Raw genomic sequence first — 25,918 nt, 5'->3', positions numbered from 1 at the left:
AGGCTCATCAACTAGGCTACAATCCCTGACCCCAAGCCCCCAAGGATCCTCCTGTGTCTGCCTCCCCAGCACTGGAATTAGAGATGGACTACCACATCCAGTTTTTTTTAAGGGTCTTGAGGATCAGACTCAGATCCAATGTGTGTGTTGGCAAGCACTTTACCAATGGAGCCTAGCCTTTTCTGTCTACCTTCTTTGAGGGATTTTTTTTTCTTTTCCAACGAGTAAGGACCATCATGTACTGAAATCCCCTTTTACCACCCAGAGAGAGCCAAGTAGAGGTGCTCAGAGCCAAGTCAGATCTTCCTGGGAAAGGTACCTTCTGCTTGGCCGTTGTCCCAGGCTGAGAACCAGGACATGGAGCAGTGGGGCTCGCGCACACACAGGTACCACTCACAAACTTTCCTTAGCCGTAGCCTCCTTCCAGACATGGAAGTCCAAGTAGTTCTGAGTCTAGTTCTGGTTGGGTGAGTGGCTATCAAAGCAGGCAGTTTTGCAGGTCTTCGTTATATTCTTGATGCCTTCCTTTGCCCAAGGTGCTGACTCCTAAAGATGTCCCTGAGCAGAACCCAGGTCGATGTGACTCTGTTCACAAAGACCCCTCTGAACATATTCTTATAAAAACACTCGTCCTATTGAAATGGAGCTCCACTCTTACGATGTCACTTAATCGAGGGCCAAGTGCAGTCATATTGAGGTGCAGGGCTTCGGCACAGACATGGAGGAGTGTATGCATTCTAACCTATAGCGGCCATCAAAATTTCTCTCAGGAAGTGACACAAATATAAAATCTAAAGGGCCAGTAGGAGTTGACCCTTCTGGCCAATGTGAAGGAATGTTCTAGTTGGGAAGTGAGAAGATGGGAAATCTGGGTGCTAAGGAGACAGTGTGGTGCTTCCTAGAAAGAGAAGGACTGAAAAGGCCTGAAGGGATGCAGAGATGTCAGCGAAGAGGGAAGGTCCCACCGAAGGGAGGGGAGTACAGAAGAGGGCAGAGACCCTGCAAGGGGAATCCTTAGAACAGGAACATTGATGTCTTAGGAGAATCCCTGTGCTGGCAGTGGGATGTAGACTAGAATGGGGGGAATACAGTGCAGAGGGGCAGTCCATGAGGCTGTTCCCAAGGAATACGGGGGGGGGGGGGGGGAGGTAGAAGCCATCAGCTGGGCTCAGAGTTGAGGCAGCGGGATCAGAGACAGTACAGAATAGAAATACACTTAGAAGTTATTCTTGACAAGCTTTAGTGTCCTTGGCTGGGGGCGGGGGGGTGGCTGAGAGAGAATGAGAACTCATGGATATGTCCTGAGAGTTGAGTGATGTGTCGGAGGCCAGTGATTTACTGAGATGGGGGCATTTGAAGCAGAACCAACTTAGAAGAAAGACAGGCACGTCAAGTTTAATGAGTAAGACATCTCAGAGAATCTTCAGTGTGCAATAGCCTTTAGGCTTGAGCCTAGAGAGACACATCTATAAGACAGAGGTAGATTGAGTGCTTAAAAGGTAGAAATATTTACCAAGCAAGTACTATGCAAAGAAAGTAGATACCAAACATTAAATATCATACAAAATGGACTTTAAAACAAAAGCCTTACTAAGTTTTATTTAACAAAATTATACATATTTATCATATATGTCATATTTTATATATATTATGAACTAATTAAGTCAATAAAATTAACCTGTCAGAGCACATACCTGACACCTCTTTTGGTGAGTACATTACAGGTCTACCCTCCTAGCAATTATCAAGTGTACAGGACATGATTTTCACTGTAGTTCATCACTGGGTAGTACAATGGTGGCGTGCATTCCTCTTGTCTGGCTACAACCTGCCTTGTACTCTTTGTTCTCCAGCTCCAAACAACCTCTCCGTGACCGCCATTCTACCCCGCTTCTAGGAGTTGGGGAGCAGGCACCATTTTCCTGGTCTCGTGTCTGAGTGATCCTCTGTTCCTACAGGGAATAACGCTAATGAATGTGGGAGTGCTGATAACTCTGCATAGACTGATTTTATTTCCTTTGTATCCATACCTTGAAATGAGATTTCTGCATTTCAGCCTCAGGAATATTGCATTTAAATATGAAAATAAATCCGTCAAAATATATTTAAGATCTTCCTGGAGAAAATTATAAAAATTTAATTGAAAGAGCTCCTGGTGGGGAAAACAGGGACAATATGAGCAGCGGAATAAACAACATAGTTTTACATTATAATCCAAAGTAGAAAATAAATATCCATGAATTCACACTGATGTGAATGAGATTGGGTAAGTAAGTAGGTGAATGAATAAAAACAAATCTCCTCCTAGGTGAATTCTTTATAACTTGTGTTTCCTCCGGGGAGGTGAACCGTACCTCTCCTCCCCTCAAGTGAGAGATTCATTAAGGCCTGCTTGCGAAGCGTGTGGTATGGAAAGTAACTCGACAGTAGATAGAAGCTGGCAAACACAGCCTCCACAAAGGGTCACCGTTAACATCATCGTGAATCATAGTGACAGCATGGACCCTAAAATGCTCAGCTCTTGTCTCTTCCCTAGTGCCATAGCCCGAGACTAGCCACGAGAAACACGCCACATAAACCCAGCTAGAAAGACACTCTACGCCCGGTACTCTTGGAAACTGTTCAAGAGAAGCCGAAGGGTGACTCGGTGGGTAGAGGTGCTTGCTGCCAAGTCTGATGGTCCGTCCGATCCCTGGAGTTCTAGCCTCAGAACCCACCTGGTGAGAGGAGAGAACCAACCCCACAGTCCTTCGACCTCTGTGGCGCCCACACATTCACCTACCTCACCCACCCCTGCAACACAGCCATTAAATCGGTGTTAAAACCAACTAATAAAAACCGTAGAAGTCATCAAAAACGTGGAAGGCCTAACAGACAGCCTCACCTCTGAGAAACCTAAGGAAACAACTACTGCAACCTGCCACCCTTGATGAGATCCTAGCCCTGAGGAAGGATGTTAAGGAGAAGCTAATTGAGTTGGGATCTCATCAAAGGCAGCAGGTTGTATTAAAAGACGTAAAAGAATGCCTGTGTGTAAAATAACAGGTATTTTTTTTTCTCAGATATCATTTGGCAAAGACAACAGTTGTCCTCAAATTCTTTTGCACAATTAGTTTAAATCAAAAATCCCAAAAGAGGTTTTGTTCAAATTCAACAAATTGTCTTAAAAGTCCATGTGGAAGGGCAAAGAGCCAATAAGGACCAGGAAAATTTCACAGGAAGAAATGGTGTGCTAACTCTCTACTGTTTGAGATTTAACAACAAACCCACCAACAAAAAACCTGGTAGTGATCTGTATGAGGGTGTGAGTGTGCTGGAAAGTACAAGCAGAGCAGCAGAAAGGGATGAGGACCATAGACCAGATTTCACATCTGTAACAGGGAAGACCAGACCCACAGCGTGGAAGGCAGTGACTCTTCATCCTCAGCAAGCTGCACTCTTACCCTGCACAAGGTTCAAGTCTACGCAAATCTCTGCTGCAGTGGCCAGGAAAGAAAATAACTAAACTACAGATGGATGTGTGTGTGTGTGTGTGTGTGTGTGTGTGTGTGTGTGTGTGTGTGTGTGTGTGAATGTATATGCAGGTGCCCACAGAGGCTGGAAGAGCGTGTTAGAGCAATCCAAGCCTGCATACAAACAAATGAAAAGACATTGTACCCAAGGAGGTTTTTAAAAACCCATGTGACCAGTCCAGAATTTATAGAGAAGTCACTGAAATCAATGCAAAGGGGATTAATGACCCAGGAGAAAATGGGCCAAGGATAAGAATAGGCATGTCAGAGAAGAATAAATCTAAATGGCCCACAAACTAATAAGATATTCAGTCCCAATCATAATCAGCAAAGTGAAAAATAACATGTTAATGAGATTCCAATCTCATTCATTACAGTAGCAACAACTTTAAGAGTTTGACAATAGCCGGTGTTGACAACAATGTGAAGGAGTACAGCCTCTTTCTTTGTGTTTATTTATTATCTTCTTTCTTTCTTTCTTTGGACTTATGTTTCCATTTATTTCATGAAAATTTTTGGTTAGCTTTACAAGGTATAGGGTTTCATCATGAGATCTTCTTAAAATGACACTTATTTGTTTACCAGGGAGAGGGGGCGTGCATGCATGTGTGTAGGTCCGAGGGCAACTTTCAGAATAGTTCCTTCCTTTCACTCTGTGGATCTCGGGGATGGAATCCAGGCAGTCAGCCTTGGAAACAGGCTCCTTTATCTACTTAGCCATTTGGTCAGCCTAGAAACTTTCTTATAAACTACTTATAGATGTAAAAGTTGACATAGTCATATCCTGAGGAATATATAGCATGCACATATAGCTATTCAACTTAGCATTTATCTACTGTCTAAAACATAAAAAAAAAATCCACATGAATATCTATCAATATATAAACTGGATTACCCTTGACTCACAGTGTCCAAACTATTTGGAACCACAGGTACCATGCAAAATCTCTTAAGCATATTACACATAAAAAGTAGGCCTCACAATAATGCACATTTAACAAAACCATGTATCCAGCATGTTCAGGTAGATAGCAAAACTGGCCACAGATGATTTTCTTTGCTTCCAGAGTAGAATACGTTTCTCAACCCCTTGAATCTGCATTGGTCACATGACTTGTACAAGCAGAAGCTCAAACCTCATACAAGAGAGACAGCATCCCTCTGTGGTGAGAACCAAAGATGGGTGCAGATGTGCACTGCTGTGTGAGTTTGACAACATGACCTTAAAAGAGCTCATCCCTGATGCCATCCCTTCCCTCTTTGAACGAATGAGTGATGCCCTTTATTTGGAATGATCAGATTTTGGTTGCCCCAAACTTGAAACTCTTTGAGAGAATAAAAGACTGCCTGCCCTGGGCTGACATAGTAGGATTGCTTGGATCACTTACAGTCTAGTCAAACTGGGACCAGTTTCCCCAGGTATTTACCCATCCTCCTCCATCAGAATTCACCATCCCTGGTCAAGGCTGTTGGATATGGATAGTTAGAGTGATCTGAAATTGGAGTGAGGTGAACAGATTCATCTGGTAGGTGGGGTGGGAGGGCAGAGCAGAGCAATGCCTCTGAGTGACAGTCCATGACTGCCAATCTGGGTAGACAGTGCAGTAAAGAGAGGCAGGGAGGCAGCTGAGGGCTGTTGTTTTGTGAATCTCAAAGCTGCCTGTGTTATGCTTGTCTCCCACGCAAGATCACAAGCTTTTCAAACCAAACAAAGGGATAATTTTTATTCATCATTTTTCTCTAATATTCAGCAAAATACACAACTCCAAATAAGCTATCCATAAATTACCACTGTGACAAATAGTGCTTTAAAACTATTCCTTGAAGCCCAGTATTAAATTATTTTGCCATTTGTTCCTCTTCTACCCAAGGAAAAACAAATGTTTTTCTTAATTGTTTCATATTAGTCCCAATGACTCACTGGGCTTCCTATTACCTTCTTCTCTCATCTTAAGACTGTCCTTGCTGGGCGGTGGTGGCGCACACCTTTAATCCCAGCACTCGGGAGGCAGAGGCAGGTGGATCTCTGTGAGTTTGAGGCCAGCCTGGTCTCCAAAGTGAGTTCCAGGAAAGGCGCAAAGCTACACAGAGAAACCCTGTCTCAAAAAAAAAAAAAAAAAAAAGACTGTCCTTATTAATTTTCAACACCATCCTTTCCAGCGGATGGAGGCTTTCCTTTTGAAGACCTTGTTTGATTGAGTTACATGTGTTTTCTCCTCTAGCCAATTTAATTCAAGAGATGAATTCCGATGATCCCATCATCCAGCAGAAAGCAGTCCTGGAGACGGAAAAGAGACTGCTGCTGATGGAGAGAGATCCAGAGGAGGACGGATGCAGGACCACCTTGAACAAGACCACGATCAGTCCCCCACAAGCACCTGAGGTTTCCCTTTCTGCTGTGGAGTTATATAAGTAGATTCAGTCAGGAGGCCTGGTGTGATCTCAGACTGCCCAATGAAGCTGGAACAGTGTTGTTTCTCAGGCTTGCTAAATCTGTTTTCCATATGGAAAGTAGAAGCTTTATGGGTACTTTGTTCTCTGCCTTTAGTGGAGACTCAACCTCTCCACCATGTGAGCTTGAGTGTTGTGTTTAGGTTGTACTTCTAAACTCATATGTTCTACCAATTCATATTTCTAACACAGTCACCAGTTGGGAGGAGGGGAGGTCCCTTGACTTGGGCCATCTTGATTCTACAGGATCAGGCCCAGAATTGTGCCCATAGTTCCATCTCCAGCTTTAAAGCAAGCCCCTTACATTTTGGATCCATTAATATTGGTGGGGAAAGGAAAAGGCCTGACTCCTCATTTGCAGTTGCTTTGTTCTCTTGGCTTATAATCACATTTGCTAGAGACTGAGTTTTCAAATTTGTTTCTTTGTTTTTATGATAACCCGTGTCTTGTAGAACGCAGATGAAATGAACCCAGGTAAGGACAACATCTCTCTTTCCAATATGTTTTATTCATTTAGGGTCAGTTTTTTTTTTTTTAATAGAATGTAACTTCCAGACCCTTATTATAGCCTCTGGGCTACAAACAACCCATAAACAAAACCCTGCTGGTCCATCACCCAGGTCTGGTGCTATGGTCTGAAGAGGCAGCATCCAGAGGCCTTCCTGGTTTTTGGTTTCTTGTCTTTGTTTTCTCCCGGCCAATCTTTTGTAAACTGAATTTAGTTATTCCTTATATCCGATTTACCCTTCACTGCCCAGGGGATGCTGATATTTTCTGTGTTGCTCGGCTCTGAGGCTCATTATGCTAAATAGAACAACAGCAAAAAAGGTCTCTCTTCAGAGGAAAAACTCTTTAAAAAATACATAGTTCAAATCTGAAGCATAGACATAGCCATCACACATAATATGCTAGCACAGGTTAGCATTTAATGTCAAATTAAGAGAGTGACACTTTAGCTGCCTCAGAATTACGTGTACTTGTGTGTGTTTATGTGCATTCATGTGTGTGCCTGCGTATGCATGCATTAAAAGTACAGCTGCAAAGTCCAACAGTGACTTCCTTTGGAATAGAAACTGAAGGACTAATTGGAGTATCTGGCTTTTTTTTTTTTTTTTTTTTTTTTTTTTTTAAATGCTGTAAACTGCTCGGCTGTCAGAGGCCTTCTTGGCATCCGTGGAGAAGGATGCAAAGGAACGAGCCAAGAGAAGACGGGAAAGCAGAATCCTAGCAGATGGTAATTGTCGGCCCTAACATTTCAATAGCTAGGATGACTCGAGCTGGAAAGAGCCCATGAAAGTCTGTGTGCTGATGCGTGAGGACATTGAGCTCTGGTGTGTGTGTGGGGGGCGGGCGGCTGAGGGGGTGGTTCACGATGGTCTGGCAGCCAGAGGACCTGACCAGGCAGACATCATTGGTGGTCTATTTGTTCTTACTCAACACGCAATCAGCAGGACATAGCTTCAGTCAGCACCCCCAGGTAGACTGAGCTAGTCAGATTTCCAAATGGTGCTTGGGAAGTAGGAAAGAAGGGAGGCTAGCCTGGGCTAAAAGGTTTAATCAGAAAGAAAAGTGAAATGTGAAAAAGGGGGGTGGATGAAATAAGTGAAAATTGATAAAGAGATGTGTTATCTTTGGGGTTGGGTGTGTGAATATCCAGTGTATGTGTATGGTATGTGTAATGCAGATCTTGCCCACTCTATATTTGCTAGAAGATTATGGGGACACTTGCCTTGGTCAAGAGTTAATAAAATTGGGAAGAGTGGATATAAGCCTCTGTATCATATCATGTCTCTGAGGAACCGCTTAGAAAACTCGGCACAGACTTGAAGGGGAAAAAATACTTAAAGAAATTAGACCTCAAATAACTGCAGATAAAATAAGTGGCCATGCATTGGACTGGAAAACCTGCAATCTAGAAGGGCTTTCTGACATATGATGAGGGCTCACTGTCTGCCTTTTATTCTCCCAGCCCTAAAGGAAAAGGGGAATGAAGCCTTCATCAAGGGCGACTATGAAACAGCCATCCTCTACTACAGTGAGGGTTTGGGGAAGCTGAAGGACATGCAAGTGCTGTACACCAACCGAGCTCAGGTAGGTGACCCATGCCAGGATCCACGGTGACCACTCAGAGAACAGGTTCTGGGAAGCCTGTCAAAACAAAGACGAAGGTAGATAGTGTGGTTGGTGGGCTGGTAAATGTATACCAACCAGCTTTTGTGGTCTTACGTTGCATGTGCCAATTTCCATGGTATAAATACTTGCCATAATCAGTCTTCAGTCACCTGTGTGACCAGGTCTGGGGAGAGTCATATATAACCAGCTTTCTCCACCATGCAAGTTGGCTCCTGCATACCACTCATGATGACCAGGCACTTTATCCCATGAGGATGAAGGAGAAACTATGAGGCTGAAATGGCCCATGAGAACTTGGATTCTGCCACCTTGGTGTTTTCGGTGGACTCTGGAAAGTTGTTAACTTAGTTACTTTTCTGCTCATTTTTATCAGACCTGCATTTTGTTTACGTGATTGCGTAGCCTACAGCCAGCTTCCTCGGGAATTCAGAGTTTCTGAGGCCCTTTCCCCTCAGGTTTATTTCACAGGAAACCTCAGTTTCTCCAAACACCAGGCATAACTTCCCCCCACTCTCACCCCGCTCTGTCTTACCTGCTGCTTAACGAAGGCAGGAGGCTGATACCTATCATTTGAAACGAAGAAAACCATCACTAGTGACCTTATCTTTGAGAAACAGTGAAGTTTGGAGTGGCAGATTCATGGACGTGATCCCATGACAGACAGGGCCTGTCAGCAGGATCTCTGTGAGACAGACTTGATGCCATGTCGTTTACCAGAGAGGGAGGCAGCCACGGAGCCCTCGTCAACTCCAATCTCTGTAACTCGAGAATGCCCATGTGGACTTTGTGGATGAGAAGTATTCAAAGGAAGACACAGGACACTGGAAGACTGAGGAGTCTGCTGAGTGACACTGATTTAAGGACGAGTGAATCCAAGAGCGACACAACCTCGTTACCTCAGCAGTTTGCATACATCTGACTAGAGCCCAGGTGTCTGTTCGCGTCCTCATTTGTGGCAAAAAACTTGTTATAAGGAAGCAAGTCCATAAAAAAAAGATGGCCAGAAGTCACTTTAGCAGTGCCCATCTCATTGCCCTAACAAGATTATAAATATGAAGTTATTAAGGACAATGCCTGCCATCTATTTCTCCCCTAATGCTCTGTCACAGCTAGCCAATATCCCATTACTTACATAACACTGGAGCCGTAAGTGCATTTAAAGAATTGAGAAGAATCATTTAAGTGTAAGCACATCAATACAATGATTCCTTTTCCTTCTTAGTCGGCACCAGATTTTGTCTTAGAAAATATCTATCTACTGATGCTCATTCAGGCTAGTTACCCTGAAGTGATTAGAAAGCAATGGAGTTGAATTGCTTTTAAAATGTTGTGTAATTCAGACTTGTATCTAGTGCAGGTTGTCCATCCCCCCCCCCCCCGATTCCTCTAAATTAGATGAATTTTTACTGTGTTCAGTTTAAGTCACCCTTTGATTAGTCATATGAATCACATTAAGAGTGGCTGTGGATAAATATAAGGAAGCCGGGGAAAAGCTTTGGGGAAGCAATCTCTTCTCTCTCTCTCTCTCTCTCTCTCTCTCTCTCTCTCTCTCTCTCTCTCTCTCTCTCTCTCTCTCTCTCTTAGAGCGTGCATTCTGAGGCAGATACCCACAGAACGTGCTGCCTGGTATTAGGAATCACTCGAACCACTGACTATTTTTAAATTGCCTCTACTGTGTACACGCACTGCTAGAAAACAATAAGGTGCCTGGAATCGAATATCGCTTGCTAAAGAGAAGAAGAAGAGTCTACCCCCTCGTGGCCTTTGTTTCTCCCTACAGCTGTTAGAATCAAGACTGCCGGTGCTCACTGGATAAACCTGGAATTGAATTGCCTTATAGGAAAACTAGCTCTTCTGAAAATGGGAAAAAGCAAACAAGGATGGAGACGACACAGGGTGTCAAACTCAAGTCTTAAAAGAAAGCAAAGGAAGGAAAAAGATAAGTTGTTGAAGTCCGCCATGACATCTTCAGGGTTGTTTGGACCTTAACTCACAGTGCCAGAAGATCATGGTCACTGTAATAATCAATAGGAGGATATCTAGAATGATGCTGACTCTCCCTCCCTTATGATTTTCAAGTGCACTTCAAGACCGGAAGAGGGAGTGGAGCTGTACTGCAGAAACCCAGGAGCCAGCTGCTGCCTGCTCCTCTCTCGCCTGGGCTGCATGCTTTGATTCCCCAAGGGTTACACCTAGAGCTGGCTTTTTCATGGAAATAGCTCATCTTATTGCTAAGAATGTCACAGTCCCTTGAGAAAGTTCGAATCATGAGTAAACCTAGCTTTGTTCTTGGTGACTGATGAGACCCTAGAGAATCACTTTTCCTGGAGCTCAATTTTTCTTACATGGGATGACCATTATTGTTTCTTCTGGAACTTTCCGAAAGAAAAAAAAATGTATATGAATATATTCTTTATCTCTCTCCCATTTTCATTATTAGTAAATATTATTTCAAAAAATGGCTCTGGCTATATGACCTGTACCCATACTTACGCATACACACATACAAATTTATACACACATACATTTAAAGCTAGGATCCACATTTGAGAGAGAACATATGGTATTTGTCTTTTTACCCTCAGACCTATCAATTTCTCTGTAAATTTCATGTTACTTTATGGCTGAACAGAATCCCATTGTGTATCTGTAATCACATTTTTATTACCCATTTATATGTTGATAGACATCTAGGCTGGTTCCATCTCCTTACTAAATGTGCAGGCAAGTATCCCTGTGGTAGGCTGTGGAGTCCTTGGGGTAAGTGCCTAGAAATGTTATAGCTGGGTCATACGGTGATTTTCAGAGGATCCTCCAGATGGATTTCCATAATGGCTGCATCATTTGTACCTTCCACCTGTGAATAAGGTCCCGAGCTTTCCCCATGTCCTCAAATCCGTTTTCTGTTCTTTCTTTACTTGCTGATAACAGCTGCTCTCTCTGTACTGACTAACGACTCCCTGATATATTGTGTCTGAGTATTGGCTATTTGTGTCATTTCAGGCTTATATAAAACTCGGGGAGTATGAGAAGGCCCTCGTGGACTGTGACTGGGCCCTGAAGGTGAGAGACCATTTCCATTCCCACATTGGGGACAGTATTGGGTTTGCTCGGGCCCCATCTGAATTCTGAAGTGCCTAGAAAGCGGGCTCCCTGTGTTTCATCTCAAGGGTATAACCTCCAAAGAGAGCCCCAGTTTCCCCATCTATAAAATGGGATGGAATAGAGTTGCTGTGAGGATCGGAACAATGCACACAGTGCGCCTAGCTCATACATGCACTCCAGAGATGCTGTCGCCATGAGTCTTTGAAAGTTTTGTGTTGCACCAGCTCACTCTTCACTTGGTACTGTCAAATGCTCTACTCATGTCATAGCAGAAACATCGTTTCCTCTCCTCCAGGACCAGCCGCAAGAGCCAGTTTCTACAATGGCATCTTCCTCTTCAGCCTGGGCCTTTCCCTTTCAGCTGCCATCATTTGGAAGTAGATTATACCCTCTTCCATTTGTGGAGGGATAGCAGAAGTATAAATGGTATTTTCCCCCTTGGGTCAGGTTCGGGCATATGCACAATGCTTTGCTTTCTATTCCCTCCAAAAGCATACAAGTGGAGAATCCAAGGTTCAGGGAAGCAGGAACTGCTCAGCTCCTGGGTGACACAATCAGTCCTTGTGAACAGTATTTCCGACAACTAACTGTTTAAATAACCCTAAATCCAAGCTCCCCTATCTTACTTGGTCACATAGGCCTTTAAAAAAAAAATTACCCAAACAACTCTTCTCAGAGGAAAGCGCACACGAGCCCCACAAAGGGTCTAGAAACAAGAAGCATTTTCATCTTTAAACTGCTTGCAGATTTTGTGTGGCACTCCATAAAAATATGAACCTATCTCTGTCTCCCTCTCTGTCTCTCTATTTCTGTCTTATCTCACTGTCTCTGTCTCCATCTCTCTGTCTCTATCTCTCTGTCTCGCTCCAGCTCTAGTCCTCACTCTTTCTATCCTAGGGCTTTTCACATATTAGACAAGAATCTCACCAGTTAGCCACCTCCCCAAGCCTTTTATATTTTGAGACAAGGTCTCACTGGTCTAGCTCTGAACCTGCCATCCTCTTACCCACCTCAGCCTCCAGGACAGTACACTTAGCCTCACCCAATGACCATGGCCTAAATCAGGAGTTCACATCCACAACCCCATACTAGCCATATACTCTTGATAATCTTTAAATTTTTATCTGTGTGTGTGTGTGTGTGCATGCATGACATGTGTAGGTGTGCATGTCATAGCACATGGATAGAAGTCAGAGGATGTCTCTAGAGTTGGTTTCATCCTTCTACCTTTAGGTGGGTCCCAGAGATTAGACTTCTGTCACCAGGCTTTCGTGACAAGTGCCCTTAGCTGCTGAGCCATCTCGATGGCTCTCTTGCCTTTTATTATTATTATTATTATTATTATTATTATTATTATTATTGAGGGGCATACGCAAAGGAAACGGGAGTGAATTAGAAAACTACCCTGGATTCCATTGGTTCATAAAGCGCGTGTGAACCTGCAGGTCCCCCAAAGCACCTGACTGTGCTACCCTTCAGAAGGCACAGTGTGGGGGAAACACTGTTCTGTCACACTGGTCTTGCAATCATGGGAGCGGCCCCATGCTGATGCCAGCGTCGTACCTCCAGCATGGACGTGCTCACCCACACCATCATCACCTTGTTTGCTCACAGTTTCTTTTTCTGTCACCAGTCATGAGGAGAAAAGAGAGCCCAGGATGTTTTCCTTGGCTGTTCCAATGGTAACAGCAAAAAACATCATTTGCTGCAGGCTCACAGCATATATTCTGTTCGGTACCCCTGGTTTCCACAGTCTTCTGACCAAAAGATGAAGCCTCAGGGATGAATTAAGCGATTTGCTCAGAATCACAAAGCCAGTGGCCACACTGACTGTAAGCCTGTTCTCTGAACTATCTACTGTAAAAAGCTCCTGCTGGGAAACTATAAATCCTACGGTCCTTGGGAACTGATCCCATTCCTTTCTGAGAAAGAAACAGGATCTCCTCACAGGACCTCCAGACTGTCTTTTCTAATCAGTCAAGGACCAAAGAGGTAGACACACCCAGTGCTGACCCAGGCCAACACACTGGCCTCTGCCCAAACGTCGAAAGACGCTCCGCATAATTAACTTAATGGCAATACCAAAGCAGAGCGGGCCCGTGCAGCTGGCACTAAAATACCCGCTGGCACTGGGAGGCCAGTCTTGTTAAATGCCCAGTGAGGCTCCCAGCAGAAGAGGTTTGGGTCGACTCAAAAGGAATTTGAAAACTGGTGATTTCCCTCTTTGTGGAAGCCGCGACTTCCAAGAACCGGTTCGCTCTCTTTAAAATCTCAGTAGCGAATACTCTGGCATTCTATTATTAATAGTGTGGGGACTTTTGTGCCAGTTTAACACTCTTTTGACACTTTTAAATTGGAAGAGACCAGACCAAGTGATATTTCAGGACCGATGTTCCTCATCAAAGAAGATAAGGGCGGCAAAGCTGTTTTCAATTAGGAGCAGGTGCATGTCATCGTCAGCAGCACACTTCCTGCACAGTGAAATCCATCCTGCTTTGAAGGCCCCACTCCTTCAAAGAGAGTGTGGGGTTCATTGGAATAAATACATGTGACAGGAGGCTCTTGGTTAGACTGGACAGGTCCAGCCGTAAGAAGATCTATTAGCTGCTCTTTGTGGGTGGAGGAGGAAGGTGATGTCAAGCTATATCCATTTCTCTATGCCACACCCGTATAGGTCATGGTCTTCGGTTTATAGACCTGCACGCCCCAATTGTATAGCCCTGGTATTGTGCCGTGAATGTGCTCTGAATATTTGTTCTCGTGAGCGGAAGTGGGGAGCATCTTCCCTTCCCCTTGGCCACTCCTTTTCGGTTTCCTGGATGTCATCCTTTGTGAATGCGCGCTGTTCACCGCTCTGCTTCCCGCCTCCTTTTCTCTACAGCTGTGCCCTCAAAGGTCCTCATCTCCTCTCACGATCCCCATCTCCTCTCATGGACGCACCTGTCATCGATGCAAGTAGCTTTCAGACCTGCTTCCCCTGCTCCAGCTCCATCTCAGCTACCTCATCTAGGTTTCCACTTGGTTGACTTGGCACTCCCACCTCTCGCCCAGGAAGTCTACAAGCTAACTGCCCTCGTGCCCTCTTTCTGTTCAGGGCGCCCATGCCTTCCAGGCATCTCTCCTCTTCTGACTTCTCATCACGTATATCTGGCTGGTGCTGCCCCTTCTTTGACATAGCTCTGATGTCTGCACGCCACTTCCCGCCACTGTCACTGGGACTTCAGGCACCAGCCCTCCTTCCCAGTGACTGTCTGGACTGCTTGCTCATCTCCCAGCCTTTCCCTGCTCTGGTCACTACTGCATGCCACCTCCATACCGTCTTGCCTTCTCGCCCCCACTGGTAGTGCGCCTTCCTCTCACTTGGTATTTGAGACTTCCTCGTGGAGTCTTTTCGGCTCGCCCTTTCCAGCCCCGTTGTTCTTCCACGCAGTACTTCAATTCCAGCTGTGCTGTCCATAAAGGCTTCCGATGCCTCTGGATCTACCCATCCTGTCTCTTTCTGTCACCCTCCCTTCAAGCCTTCCATTCACTGAAGATTCAGTTCAAATCCTTCCCCACTGCCTCCTCCGTTTTAGACCCTCTCTCTTTAGAGTCCCCTCTACTGAACCTGTAGGCTAACATTTCCTGTAGAGTCTGTGTTCATTTTTTCATAGCATATTTCTGAAGAGATGTGGCTTTATTTGTATCATTTTGGGTGTTGGGATTTAAACCCAGGGTCTTGTGCATATTAGGCAAACTACACCCCCGGTCCTGATAACATTTTTAAAGCCCCTGTGTCCTGGAATTAAGTGGCCAGATTTCAAATTCTGTCTCTTCCATGCACCAGTTACACAGTATCAACCCTCTCTCACTCTGGTTTCCTCGTCTGTGAGGTGGGGATGACTGGGCCCACTTTGTTACATCACTCTGAGGCTCACAGAAAATATCCATACAAGCCATGAAGTTCAGTGCCTGGCCCATGGAACTGACTGGTCAGCCTGGGCTCTTTCTTCTCTTCATGACTCCCATTCTCTTAGCAATAGATCAGGAAATAGTATACACAAAAACACGCCTGTAAAGTTTCTGCAGCATTTATTGTTCCCTCTTTTACTATTATTTAGCCTTTCTCTAAATCACATTTGCTGTGAAATGTATTGTTGTTGCTGTTGTAACCACAGCAACAGAAGCTGACGGAATATTACCCAGCAGAGTGCTAACTGCTATATGATTTTTCCTCCCAATGGTGAGAGAAAGAGAGAGAGAGAGAGAGAGAGAGAGAGAGAGAGAGAGAGAGAGAGAGAATTACTGTCTTTACTTCCCAAATAAGGAAAACAGTCGTTCAAAAGCTAGTGGCCTCATCAACATTCTTCGTTGTTGATTCACCTGGAACATTTTAGACTTCTGAGATGGACCTCTTGAACCTTCTAAATCTAAACCCTGAAGGATGTCTCACCTGACTCAATACCTGGCTTATAAAGGAATCAGTGAAGGTTAATTAACTGGCGTTTCAAATTTTGGTTCATATATCTGTTCTGGATGGCTCCCTGCAGGTTTACAATGAGGAGGAGCAGGAAGGAGCAAGGCCCTTCTATGCACGGTATATCCTTAGCTGTACACTTAAAGCCTTCCTTTTGCAGGGGGGCATCCATCTAGATCTTCAGTGATACTAATGCGAATTCCCGGTTGTTCTGTGTGGTCCAAAGAATGATCTACAATAGCCAAACATTCTGATTTGAATGAAGTGTATAGCAAGCCAAAGTAAAAAAAAAGAAGAAGGGAGGGTGAGAGAGAAAGAGCATGGCAGGGAGATAGGAAAGAAAGGAGAGGGAGAGAGAGAGCATGGTGGGGGGAGGGAAGGGAAGAGGAGGAGAGAGAGAGAGAGAGAGAGAGAGAGAGAGAGAGAGAGAGAGAGAGAATGAGAATGGCGGAAGTGAAGGAGGAGGGGAGAGAGTGCATGGGAGAGAGCAAAAGGTCAAATTAGGTGCTCAAAAGCATCCTGCAGAGGTTGACTGGAGAAGCCTCTTCAAGGCAGTTGGTTAGAGAGTCCCAAGTAGAGCAGAGTATCTGAGTAAAAAAATAGCTACAGGTAGAGCTAACATCACCAAGCCAGGCCCTCAGAACATCCAGCAGAAGCTGACTGGGGCAGCTGAGGCAGTCAGCTGGAGTTCCCGATAGAACTTCCTGTCATGGAGGAGCTTTCCCTGGCCTTACCCCCAGCCTCTCTTTTCCTCCATTGGTATGCTCATCGGATAACCAGTAGTAACTGCTGCTGGAAACGCTTCACCTTCCAGCTGTTCTCAAGGGCACAGTATTCTTACTGAGCTGTTTTGCTGTTCTCTCTCCCCTATCACAGAGTTAGGATAGCCAACCCATCCCCAGACAGGACGCCTCGGAGGACACTTTGTGACAAACATATTTGGGTCTGAAATGGAGTGGGTGACAACCCCACTTCAAGACCCAGCCTCCTCCTCAGTGAGCTCAAAGAACATTATGACAATTGACCAATATAGTGTGCACTATAGCATTGTTCAGGCTGTGGCTTATTTACAAGAAGGAACCTACTGCTTACTAAGATATACTGGTACCATAGTTGTTTTCCCAGAGAATCCTGTCACTATTAAGGCAGAAGCTCTCAAACTTAGCTATGCAGTTGTATTAACCAAAATTCTGAAAAATTATCTGCTGGACCCCATTTAGACAGTGATTTCATTGGTCCAGGGGCAGCTAGGTCAGGACATATGTGAGACTTCCAGGTGATTCTAACGTTCAGCCAACGTTGAGGGCTCTTCTGAAGTTAGGGTCTTGCTTTACTTCTTGAGCAAGTCTCTACATGGAAGTGATAGCTGGCGGCATCACTAATTTGGAAGAGAGCATGCCCATGTGTATTGGTGAAATTATTAAGGCCACTCCACGTAGTAAAAAGGAAGATTTATTTAGTGGGTAACTTACAAATGAAGAGATAGGTAAGTCGTGGGGTCTGGGGAAGGTGTATCTCAGTCCAGCGGTGTTCTCTGGAGCTCTGCTTGGTCGACCTCCACCATCAAGGGTCCAGGAACAGAGAGAGCTGGCCCATCCAGATCTGGGGTTTCCAGGTGCCTCCCTTGGCCCTGCCTTGTAGGCGTGACAGTTGCCGAAGCCTCAATGGGGGTTGGAACTTCCAGAGCAAAGCTGGAATGGCTCACTACACATGTGTCCAGGCTCCTTGCAGGCAGCAATTAGCTTGCTCACAAATGCACAGAAAAGTCTTTAATTGTCAACTCTGGTAGCTGTCCTGAGGACCAAAGTGCTGGCCTCGTTCTGTTAACTAGGCAGGCAGGGGAGTGCCTAATGACTTCAGATCCTCTGAAACATCTGATCAGCCATTCTCTTTCACACAGTGTGATGAAAAATGCACGAAAGCCTATTTCCACATGGGGAAAGCCCACCTGGCCCTGAAGAACTACAGCAAGGTAAGTTCTCAGCGAGGTGTAAGTTAGCTCACAGGTTGGTTAGATGTTGGTCCACCTGGTCGTGGTTTCCGAAGGCCGGACGTAATGCGGTTGGGAAGGACATTGCATGAAATCCGGGACAGCCCCGTCAGCTGTAGGGCTCATGTCAGCGGAGTCCCCAGAAGAACCCTCTGCTTGTACGGCCTCAACTTCCGCGGAGAAAAGACATGAACAACAACGACATTCACTTGTAGTCTCGTTAACTCCAAATGGATACTTATACCCACTATGACATCACGTAGTGAATCCCAGTGTTGATGGTGGTGGACGTGGTAGAGGGTGATGGGAGCCTAGGTACCAAGCCTGACAGAAATCATTCAGAGGTTGGATCTGGGGTTGAGAAGATGTTGATGTTTAACATATGTACATCTATCCTGGCATAATGCTCTATTTTTTTTGTTTTTGTTTTTTGTTTTTGGAGACAGGGTTTCTTTTCTTTTTTAATGTGATAGTTTTTATTGTGTTCATTCTCTTTTTGTTACTGTGTGTGTTCATGAGCATGACGTGACAGAGGTCAGAGGTCAACTCTGTGGAGTCATTTCCCTCCTTCAACCTTGACCTGGATTCCAGGGATCATCTCGGGTTGCCAGGCTTGGGTGACAAATTCCTTTACCTGCTAAGCCATCCCTCCAGCCCTCTTCTAGTCATTCTTAGTCTGTTTTCTAGAGGAGCCTTGACAAACCTTGATGATTGAGTGTTTATTTTCTTAGTTCCTTCTCTTGGAGACTGGCTGACTGCTCTCTGGGGATTTCTTATATATGTGTTGGATTGACACTGTCTTAGCCCCCAAATCTCTCTGCACTGGTCTTTCTTTTTCTCGAAACTTTCTGTCTAACCACTTCCTCAGGAAGAACTCACTGTTAAGTTCTCAGTGACTGGCGCCTTTGCTGACTGATTCGCAGTCTGTACCTCTAACTCCAGGCTGCTCTCTTCTATCCCTGGGTCTCAGTCAACACAAGCTCCAGTTTGGCTGATTTCCTGACTCCCCTGGGCATAGCTGACAGGCTTTTGGTGCAAATATCAAATCTAAATTTAGCATATACATTATGATTATTCTTATCCCTGGCAGACATGAACCACAAAAAAAAAATCAAGACTGGGTAGTTCTCATCACAGTTTGTATTTAACAAACAAGTTCTTAAAGTGAATTTTGGAAACAGTACCTGTAGTGCCACAGAACCTGAGAAGCCCAAGCAAAAATATCAAAAGCTCACTGCTTTCCCTGGCTGCCTCCTGTGCTGGGAACAGGGGGAAGATGAGACCAGATAATGAAGGAACCAAGCCCTGGGATGCCCCAGTCTGCCCTGTAATCAGCGTTACCCCCGACCACCTCTCAAGGTCTTGTTTCTGTTTTCCAGTCTAGAGAGTGTTATCAGAAGATTACAGAGATAAATCCCAAGCTGCAGACACAAGTGAAAGGTGAGACTCTCCTGCTGCTGCTGTCCATCTAAATCCGGTTTTCCTTTGCCCTCCACTGGGGTGCCTCCCGACTTTCTCTGCCCTGAACAAGGGCAGAGCCTTGCCTTTCCTGCTCTGCCCAGCCCTCCATGTTTGCAGGCTCACTATGCTCATCTTCCCTCTGTTCTCCAGTTTAGACGCCCCCATTTCTTTTCTTCCATACCCTCCCCCCATAGACTTCTAGATTGCCCCAAATTTCCAAGATGGCTTGAGACTCAGTTTCGATTTTCCTTTGCTCCTAAACCGTTCCTTCCTGAAGAAGAGTCTAAACTGTTTTCTCGCTTTGTTCTTCCCATCCTTGAAGGGACGGGAGTGGGCAAGGGTGGGAGAGAAATGTGTGTGTGTGTGTTGGGGGGGGACCGTTTGTATGGTTCCTTCGAATGTTAGGGTGCCGCTTCATTTCGCTTTTTCCTGCTTGTTTTGCCAGAATACCTAAATCAAGTCATTCTTCGAGAGAAGGCAGATCTCGAAGAGAAGAAAGCCCGTGAGTCTCTGGATTCCGGAAAGAACACAGCGATGACAACTAGAAATCTCCTGGAGACCCTCTCCAAGCCCGACCAGACACCCTTGTTCTACGCAGGTGGCATTGAGATCCTGACGGAAATGATGACGGACTGTAAGTTAGACATGTGGGTGGTTTCGTGAGCATTGTCAGTGTGAAGGCACAGGGTCCAGGGATCTGGCTCTGTGGGACAAAGATCCTCTCCCTTCTACAAATGTCCACTGGAAATCTACGCTAATACAGGCGCCAAAGAGGGTGTGGAAGAATTATACCTCCACCCATGTCCCGTCCTCTTCTGAGAATGCATTGACTCAACACTCATGCAGTAAACACCACGCACACGGCACAAGACACACACGTGGTGTACAGCTGTTCCAGGTGTGCTTATATACTCCCACCACACACGTGTGTTTATATCAGTGTACTTATTCTATAAACTTTTCCCTTATGTGTGTGCACATGTCTTGTTTACATCCCCACGTCCACTCTAACATCCTATACCATGCACACACCCTGTGCTATGTAGAAACAGAAGAAATGTCTATGATAAACTATAGGGATCACCCAGCTATAGGTAACAGCTTCTTGGAACATGAAAATAGCTTCCGAGGAAATGTTTCTGTCTTGTAATGAGAGCATGCCATTCTGTTGCCAGTTCCTGTAAACACCAATGGCAGAACTTAAAACACCTTTGGTTGCTCAGTGACAGGATGTCATTGGTACAAATGGATGGAGTCTCTGGTCCCCATTTAATAGAGAAGAGAGGTGGCCCAGATGGCCCCCTCAGCAGCTTCTTAGAAATTGTAAGTTCTTCTTCAGAGCCTGGAACAGCGTCAAAATAAATACCTAGAATCAGATGGCTTTCCAGTTCTTTCCAGAGATTTAATAGCTCCTGTAGGCTCTCTGAAGATTGCAGAGTAATGAATTGAGATGCTGACATTTTCTAAGCAGTCCCTCTGACTGCGAAATACTGAGTGGCTGATGGTGATTGGATTTCTCAAAGTGTGACAGTCCAGCTAGATCTTGGATGATCTTAGCCTTTCACACTGGAATCTGGTGATCAGCTTGGCTGTGCTGCAGCTAGATGGCAACCTGGGGAGTTAGGATCCTGAGCTGGTTCTTGTGGTTTTACTTCAGGCACAGAACGGACCTTGTTCAGAACACATGATGGATTCAGCACCATCATTGACCATGAGATCATAAGAAGGTAAGGGGGTTTGGAAAGAACCAGATGTCTATCAAGAAAAGACAGACAGCCATGTGTGTGAAAGGAGTTTCTGGCCACACAGGCAAGGCCTTTGAATGCTGTATCCTTGTTCCTCAGTCAGCAGGGTGACCCCTGAAAGGCATGGGAACCACCCTGAGCTCAGAGCCTCAGGCCTTTTGTCTTGTTGCAGCTGACCCAGAGTGAGCCTGTCCCACAGGCCCTCTCCATACTTCCCAGTCAGACACACATCACTCCCACTGGTTTCCCACCAGCATTTGTAAGATTTTCATTTGTTCTTTTTCGCATTTCTCATTCTCTGGTCATTTAAGGAAGTAGAAGTAGCTGGGTCCTAGATAACTCCATTTAGAATTTTATCTGAAACAAGACCCACATGAAAGGGCGTGGTGTGCTGTGTTTATTTCATATTGTGCCAGGATGCCCCAGGAGGCTGAGGATCCTGACATGAGTTGGATGTTTTCATGTCCACTCATCACCGATGGCCCTTGGCGGTCCTCCCTCTTCTGTGTACCTATTTCTGCGTTTTCAGCCTTTGCCCTTGATCTGGAACTTTGGAATCAGTGATGGGTAGCTCCTTGGTGGTGGTGACCTGTGGATAAGCCTCTCTCTCTCTCTCTCTCTCTCAATTATTTATTTCTTCCCTTCCTTCCTTCCTTCCTTCCTTCCTTCCTTCCTTCCTTCCTTCCTTCCTTCCTTCCAGAGAGAGAGAGAGAGAGCTCTCATGATATAGCCTTGGCTGGCCACTCTATAAAGACCACACCGGCCTTGAACTCACCAAGACCCGCCTGCCTCTACCTCCTGAGGGGTAGAATTAAAGGTGTACACCACCACGTCCAGCTTGGATATACATTTAAAAAGTTCTCCTGACTCTTCATCTGATGAGTCGAGGGGCAGAACCCAGTGAGAAGAAAACAAGACTGATCCCCAGGTCCACATCACTCTCTCTGTCTTCTCCAGGTGCCTCTTCTCAGAAGCTCTCTGTCTTCTCCAGGTGCCTCTTCTCAGAAGGGAAAGACGCGGTTGAAGAGGTTCTCTGTGTGGCTGTTTTGAAACTCTGGCAAGCAGTATGCGGTGACAATGGTAAACCTGACTCTTCACTGCCGATTGCTAGTTGTGTGCCCGAGAAGTAAGAGGACACTGTGTGGTTTGGCATGGCAGTCCTCCCCCAAGGTCAGGCCTGGGAGGATTGGTGTCTATATTCCACGCCTTTTCCTTCCAAAAAGTGTGTGAATCCAAAAACACAAGTTCTATATTGAATTCATTCCCCAACTCCCACCTTCTCCTCTTCCTCTTTCTGCTCCCCTCCTCCTCCTCCTCCTATTTCTCCTCCTTCTCCTATTCTTTTTCCTCCTTCTTCTCATTGTCCTCCTCCCCTTCCTCCTCCTCTGCCTTAGGACACAGGAGTAGAGAGTGGGCAAGATCACTGTCAGCATAATGAGTGGTGCCCCCCCCACCTCTTCCTGCTCTGCAGACTCATGACTTCTGCTCATGTCATGAGCAATGAGATAGTTTTCTTTCTCATCCGTTTAAAAATACTTCAGTTTTGCTGACCATAGCACCCCTTGCAGCGCCTTGAGATATGTGACTATCAGCCAGCATCTCTGGACACTGATTAGCATCTGTTACTGAAATAGGAAAATGCCGGAGGGATTTTGTTTTGTCAACTCTTACCTTTCTTCATACAGCATCCTCCGGAGATCATTAAGTTCTTGCACAATCTTTCTTAGTCACCTTTGTGGTTTCTGTGTATATCAAGATTTTAACTTTTTCCCTTCATCTCAAAGAAATGCATTTCATAGGAATAGGTTTGCTCTTGGGACAGGAAACACTAGAAATGAGGACAGTGACAGGGTGGAGCTTGCAAAGAGTGTATGCACCATACCAGCTGAGTATGAGGAAGCCATCTCCTTTCATTTAGTAGGCGGAAGGACCAAAAGAGGCTGTAGAAAAGCAGCCTCTCAGGAAGTCCAGTTACTGGAAGGGATCAGTTGGTACAGCCAAGCCCCTTAGTTTGTCTCAGAATTCACATTAACAACAACAGAAAAAGACAAAACAGGTGTGGTTGCATGCCTACAATGTGAAGTCAGTAAGTCCCTAATAAAAAAGAAAGGAGAAAAGCCTTAAACTACGCCTGAGGATGACATGTGAGATATCCTCTGGCCTCCATCCATATGCACACACACCCATACATGGATATGCACACACACATACACACACACACACACACACACGCACACGCACACGCACACGCACGCACGCACGCACGCACGCACGCACGCATGCGCGCGCGCACACACACACACACACACACACCAAAAACAAGAATTATCGAAGTCCCTTACTCAGGCCTATGTGTTTACCAAGATTCCTGAAGGAAAGTGAGAAAGGCAGAATTTGGTGGCTGTGTTTACTCCCTGTGAATCAGGCAAAATAACCCAGATACTTATGTTTCTGTGAGCCTTGAAGTTATGCTGTTTTAATGAAAAATATTGTCACCTGGGGTATGCATATGCTGTGTCTCAGGCTCATGGAATCTGACATGCCCAGCTCAGTAAACATAAAGCCATTTTTTGAAGAAGCCGGAGAATGTGCAAAAGCAGAAACATGAGAATACATCAGTGGCATATTGTTGGGTCAGAGAGAGGTTACTTTCAGCATACCCACAGTGACACACCTCTTCCAACAAGGTCACACCTCCTAATCCTCCCCAAACAGTTCCACCAACTGGGGACCAAGAATTCAAAAATGTGAAGCTATGGGTGCCACTTGAATTCAGACCACCACACCTTGGGAATCATTACTTCCAGAGGCCAAGGCCGCCAAAACCTTAACACAGGAACCTTTGAGTATATTTCAGATTCAAACCATGACAGCATCCTTCCAGCTTGCTCTAATGTGTTTCATTCCTTATTCTCATACTCCTGACATGTCCTCTCTACTCCCACATGCCTGCTGAGAACACAAAGCAAGAAAAAATTCAGCGTCATTGAATTTCAGTGTTAGGACTCTGGGAAGGCTCACGGTCCACGATATTATGGAGTTATACTTCTCACATGCTATCGTCGTTTCTTAGGAAGAATACAAACGGTTTGCTCTGGCCACTGTCTAAAGGCTGATGCTCTGGTTATATTCCAGTTAAGCCAACAGCTTTTCCTTCATGCGTTTCCACACTCCACCCACTGAGAAGGCTTTCATAAGAATGATAAGAGTGTAACTAGTCTATGAGAACCAGCCTTTGTCTAGCACCACCAAGCAGTGGCTCAGTGAATTCTCATTAAAAACTCTAGCAGGTGGGCCATTGTCCCCATGTTACTGATGAGGAAGCTGAGGGCCACAGGAGTGAGTGACTGGCAAAGGACATCACTCTACATACTCAGACACAGAAGGCTGACCCTGGAGTCCAGTTCTGATAAGTCATGTTAAGAGGAGCCAACTCCCTATGGTGGTGGTGGGTGACAGAACTGTCGTGGCCACTCAAGGCAGACTAATGCCTGTGTTCTGCAGAGGAAAACCAGCGCCTGCTTGTGACCCACCCCGACATGGCCAGGCTGCTGCCTTCCTTCATGACCTCCAGCATCACGGTTCTTCGTCAGCAGAGCCTGGCTCTACTGCTGCAGCTCACCCAGACCGAGAATGGCCGGACCCAGGTCATCAGGCACCTCGACCTGACCCGGTAAGCCTGTGCTGGAGGGATCTTCCCTGCGGCCCCTCAGGTCACCACTGTGTAGACAAGGTCAAGCTGCCCCTCCCTCCTGCTGTCGTCTCTGGTGTGTGGTTCCCACCAGGCTGTCATGAGTTTTCATGGAAGACAGTATCAGAAAGAGCCTTTGAGGGGAACCCTAACAGCAGAGTGTCCCGACCCGACAAGCTCCTGGCTGAACTCAGGACCACACCCAACTTTGATTCTGCACCAAGCAGAGACCGTTGAACTTGTCAGGGCAGCACCTCCATAGGCAGACATGGAAGCCAGCCTTGAAATGGAGCACTTGCTTCTGACTTGTTAGACCTGGGCCAGGTTCCACCCTGTTCCTCCCCTGGCTTTTCCTCTGTTCTCCTGTTTGACAGAATACTGGCATTTTGTTTTGCATGTCCTTCAGCCATTTCTGAAATGGGAGAGTATAATTTAATACAACAAAGCTTTTTCATGGGACTTTTTCAAAGACTGAGACACGTGGGGATAGTGTATGCATGACTCCTAAAAGGATTTTCTAAAACATCTTACCTGAACCACAGTGACTCTGTCTGGGCTTTTCAGCTTTTTAACAAGTAGTTTTATTTAATTGTTTGTTTATTGCCAATTTATCTAGTGTGTAAGGATAGATATATGTGTTGTGTCTTTGTGTGCATAAGCACAGGTATGTGTGTGCACGTACTGAGGGGGTGTACATATGTATGTGGGTGCACTTGTGTGTACAAGTGCACATGTATATGCATGTTTGTGGAGGTTAGAGGTCAGTCTTGGGTGTTGTTCCTCAGGAGCCACCCAGTTGGTTTGTCGAGATATATCCCTGTCACAAGGATCAGATCCCTGGTTAGGCAAGGCAGGCCAGCTAGTGACCTTCACTGGTTTGTCTGTCCCTGCCTCCTCAGTGCTGGGACCACAAGTACGTGCTGCCATGACCCACTTTTTCTGGGGTGCTGCAGATCAAACTCAGTCCTCAGGTTTGTGTGGCAAGCACTGTAACTGAGCTCTCTCCCAGCCTGTATTTTATTTATTTTTCAATTGACATTGCTTTCTTATTTTCTGGTTATAAATTTGACCATATGAAATTGACATGCCATTTTTTTTTTTTAGATCAGAAAGATTGAACATCAGCCATTTCATGTGGTTTGACCTGATAGAAACAGCATTTACTGTGGCCTGCTTTGCAAATGTGTCAGAGTAACTTTAAAAGAGAGGTTAATCTGCCAGATTTCTTCACTGCCATATCATTTTATGTCCTGTGGTAACTTAGGGGAGTGGTGCCCCCTATTCACAGAGTGGGCAGGGGATGCTACAGCAAATAACAAGACCACATCAGCCTGCCGTCGCCTGGGGCTTGTTCCCTGGAGCCCAGCTCCTGCT

General features: G+C 45.5%; 1 protein-coding gene across 3 annotated transcripts in view; it reads left to right on the top strand.

Moving 5' to 3' along the window:
* The window catches only part of Ttc12 (tetratricopeptide repeat domain 12), a 43,896-nt gene that overhangs the window by 3,634 nt on the left and 14,344 nt on the right, over positions 1–25,918 (top strand). For all 3 annotated transcript variants that reach the window (XM_042280885.2, XM_042280888.2, XM_042280886.2), the window contains exons 3-13: positions 5,735–5,895; positions 6,416–6,437; positions 7,120–7,197; positions 7,933–8,054; positions 11,100–11,159; positions 17,558–17,629; positions 19,027–19,087; positions 19,554–19,742; positions 20,766–20,835; positions 21,845–21,933; positions 24,358–24,526. In XM_042280885.2, coding sequence (XP_042136819.2) covers positions 5,735–5,895; positions 6,416–6,437; positions 7,120–7,197; positions 7,933–8,054; positions 11,100–11,159; positions 17,558–17,629; positions 19,027–19,087; positions 19,554–19,742; positions 20,766–20,835; positions 21,845–21,933; positions 24,358–24,526 — 1,093 coding nt within the window. The remainder of the gene's footprint in view (positions 1–5,734; positions 5,896–6,415; positions 6,438–7,119; positions 7,198–7,932; positions 8,055–11,099; positions 11,160–17,557; positions 17,630–19,026; positions 19,088–19,553; positions 19,743–20,765; positions 20,836–21,844; positions 21,934–24,357; positions 24,527–25,918) is intronic.

This window comes from Peromyscus maniculatus, chromosome 7 (assembly GCF_049852395.1).
Source record: "Peromyscus maniculatus bairdii isolate BWxNUB_F1_BW_parent chromosome 7, HU_Pman_BW_mat_3.1, whole genome shotgun sequence".
In the NCBI taxonomy this organism is placed as follows: Eukaryota; Metazoa; Chordata; class Mammalia; order Rodentia; family Cricetidae; genus Peromyscus; species Peromyscus maniculatus.
Note: the sequence above shows the minus strand (reverse complement) of the source record. Positions and strands in the feature narration are given on the sequence as shown.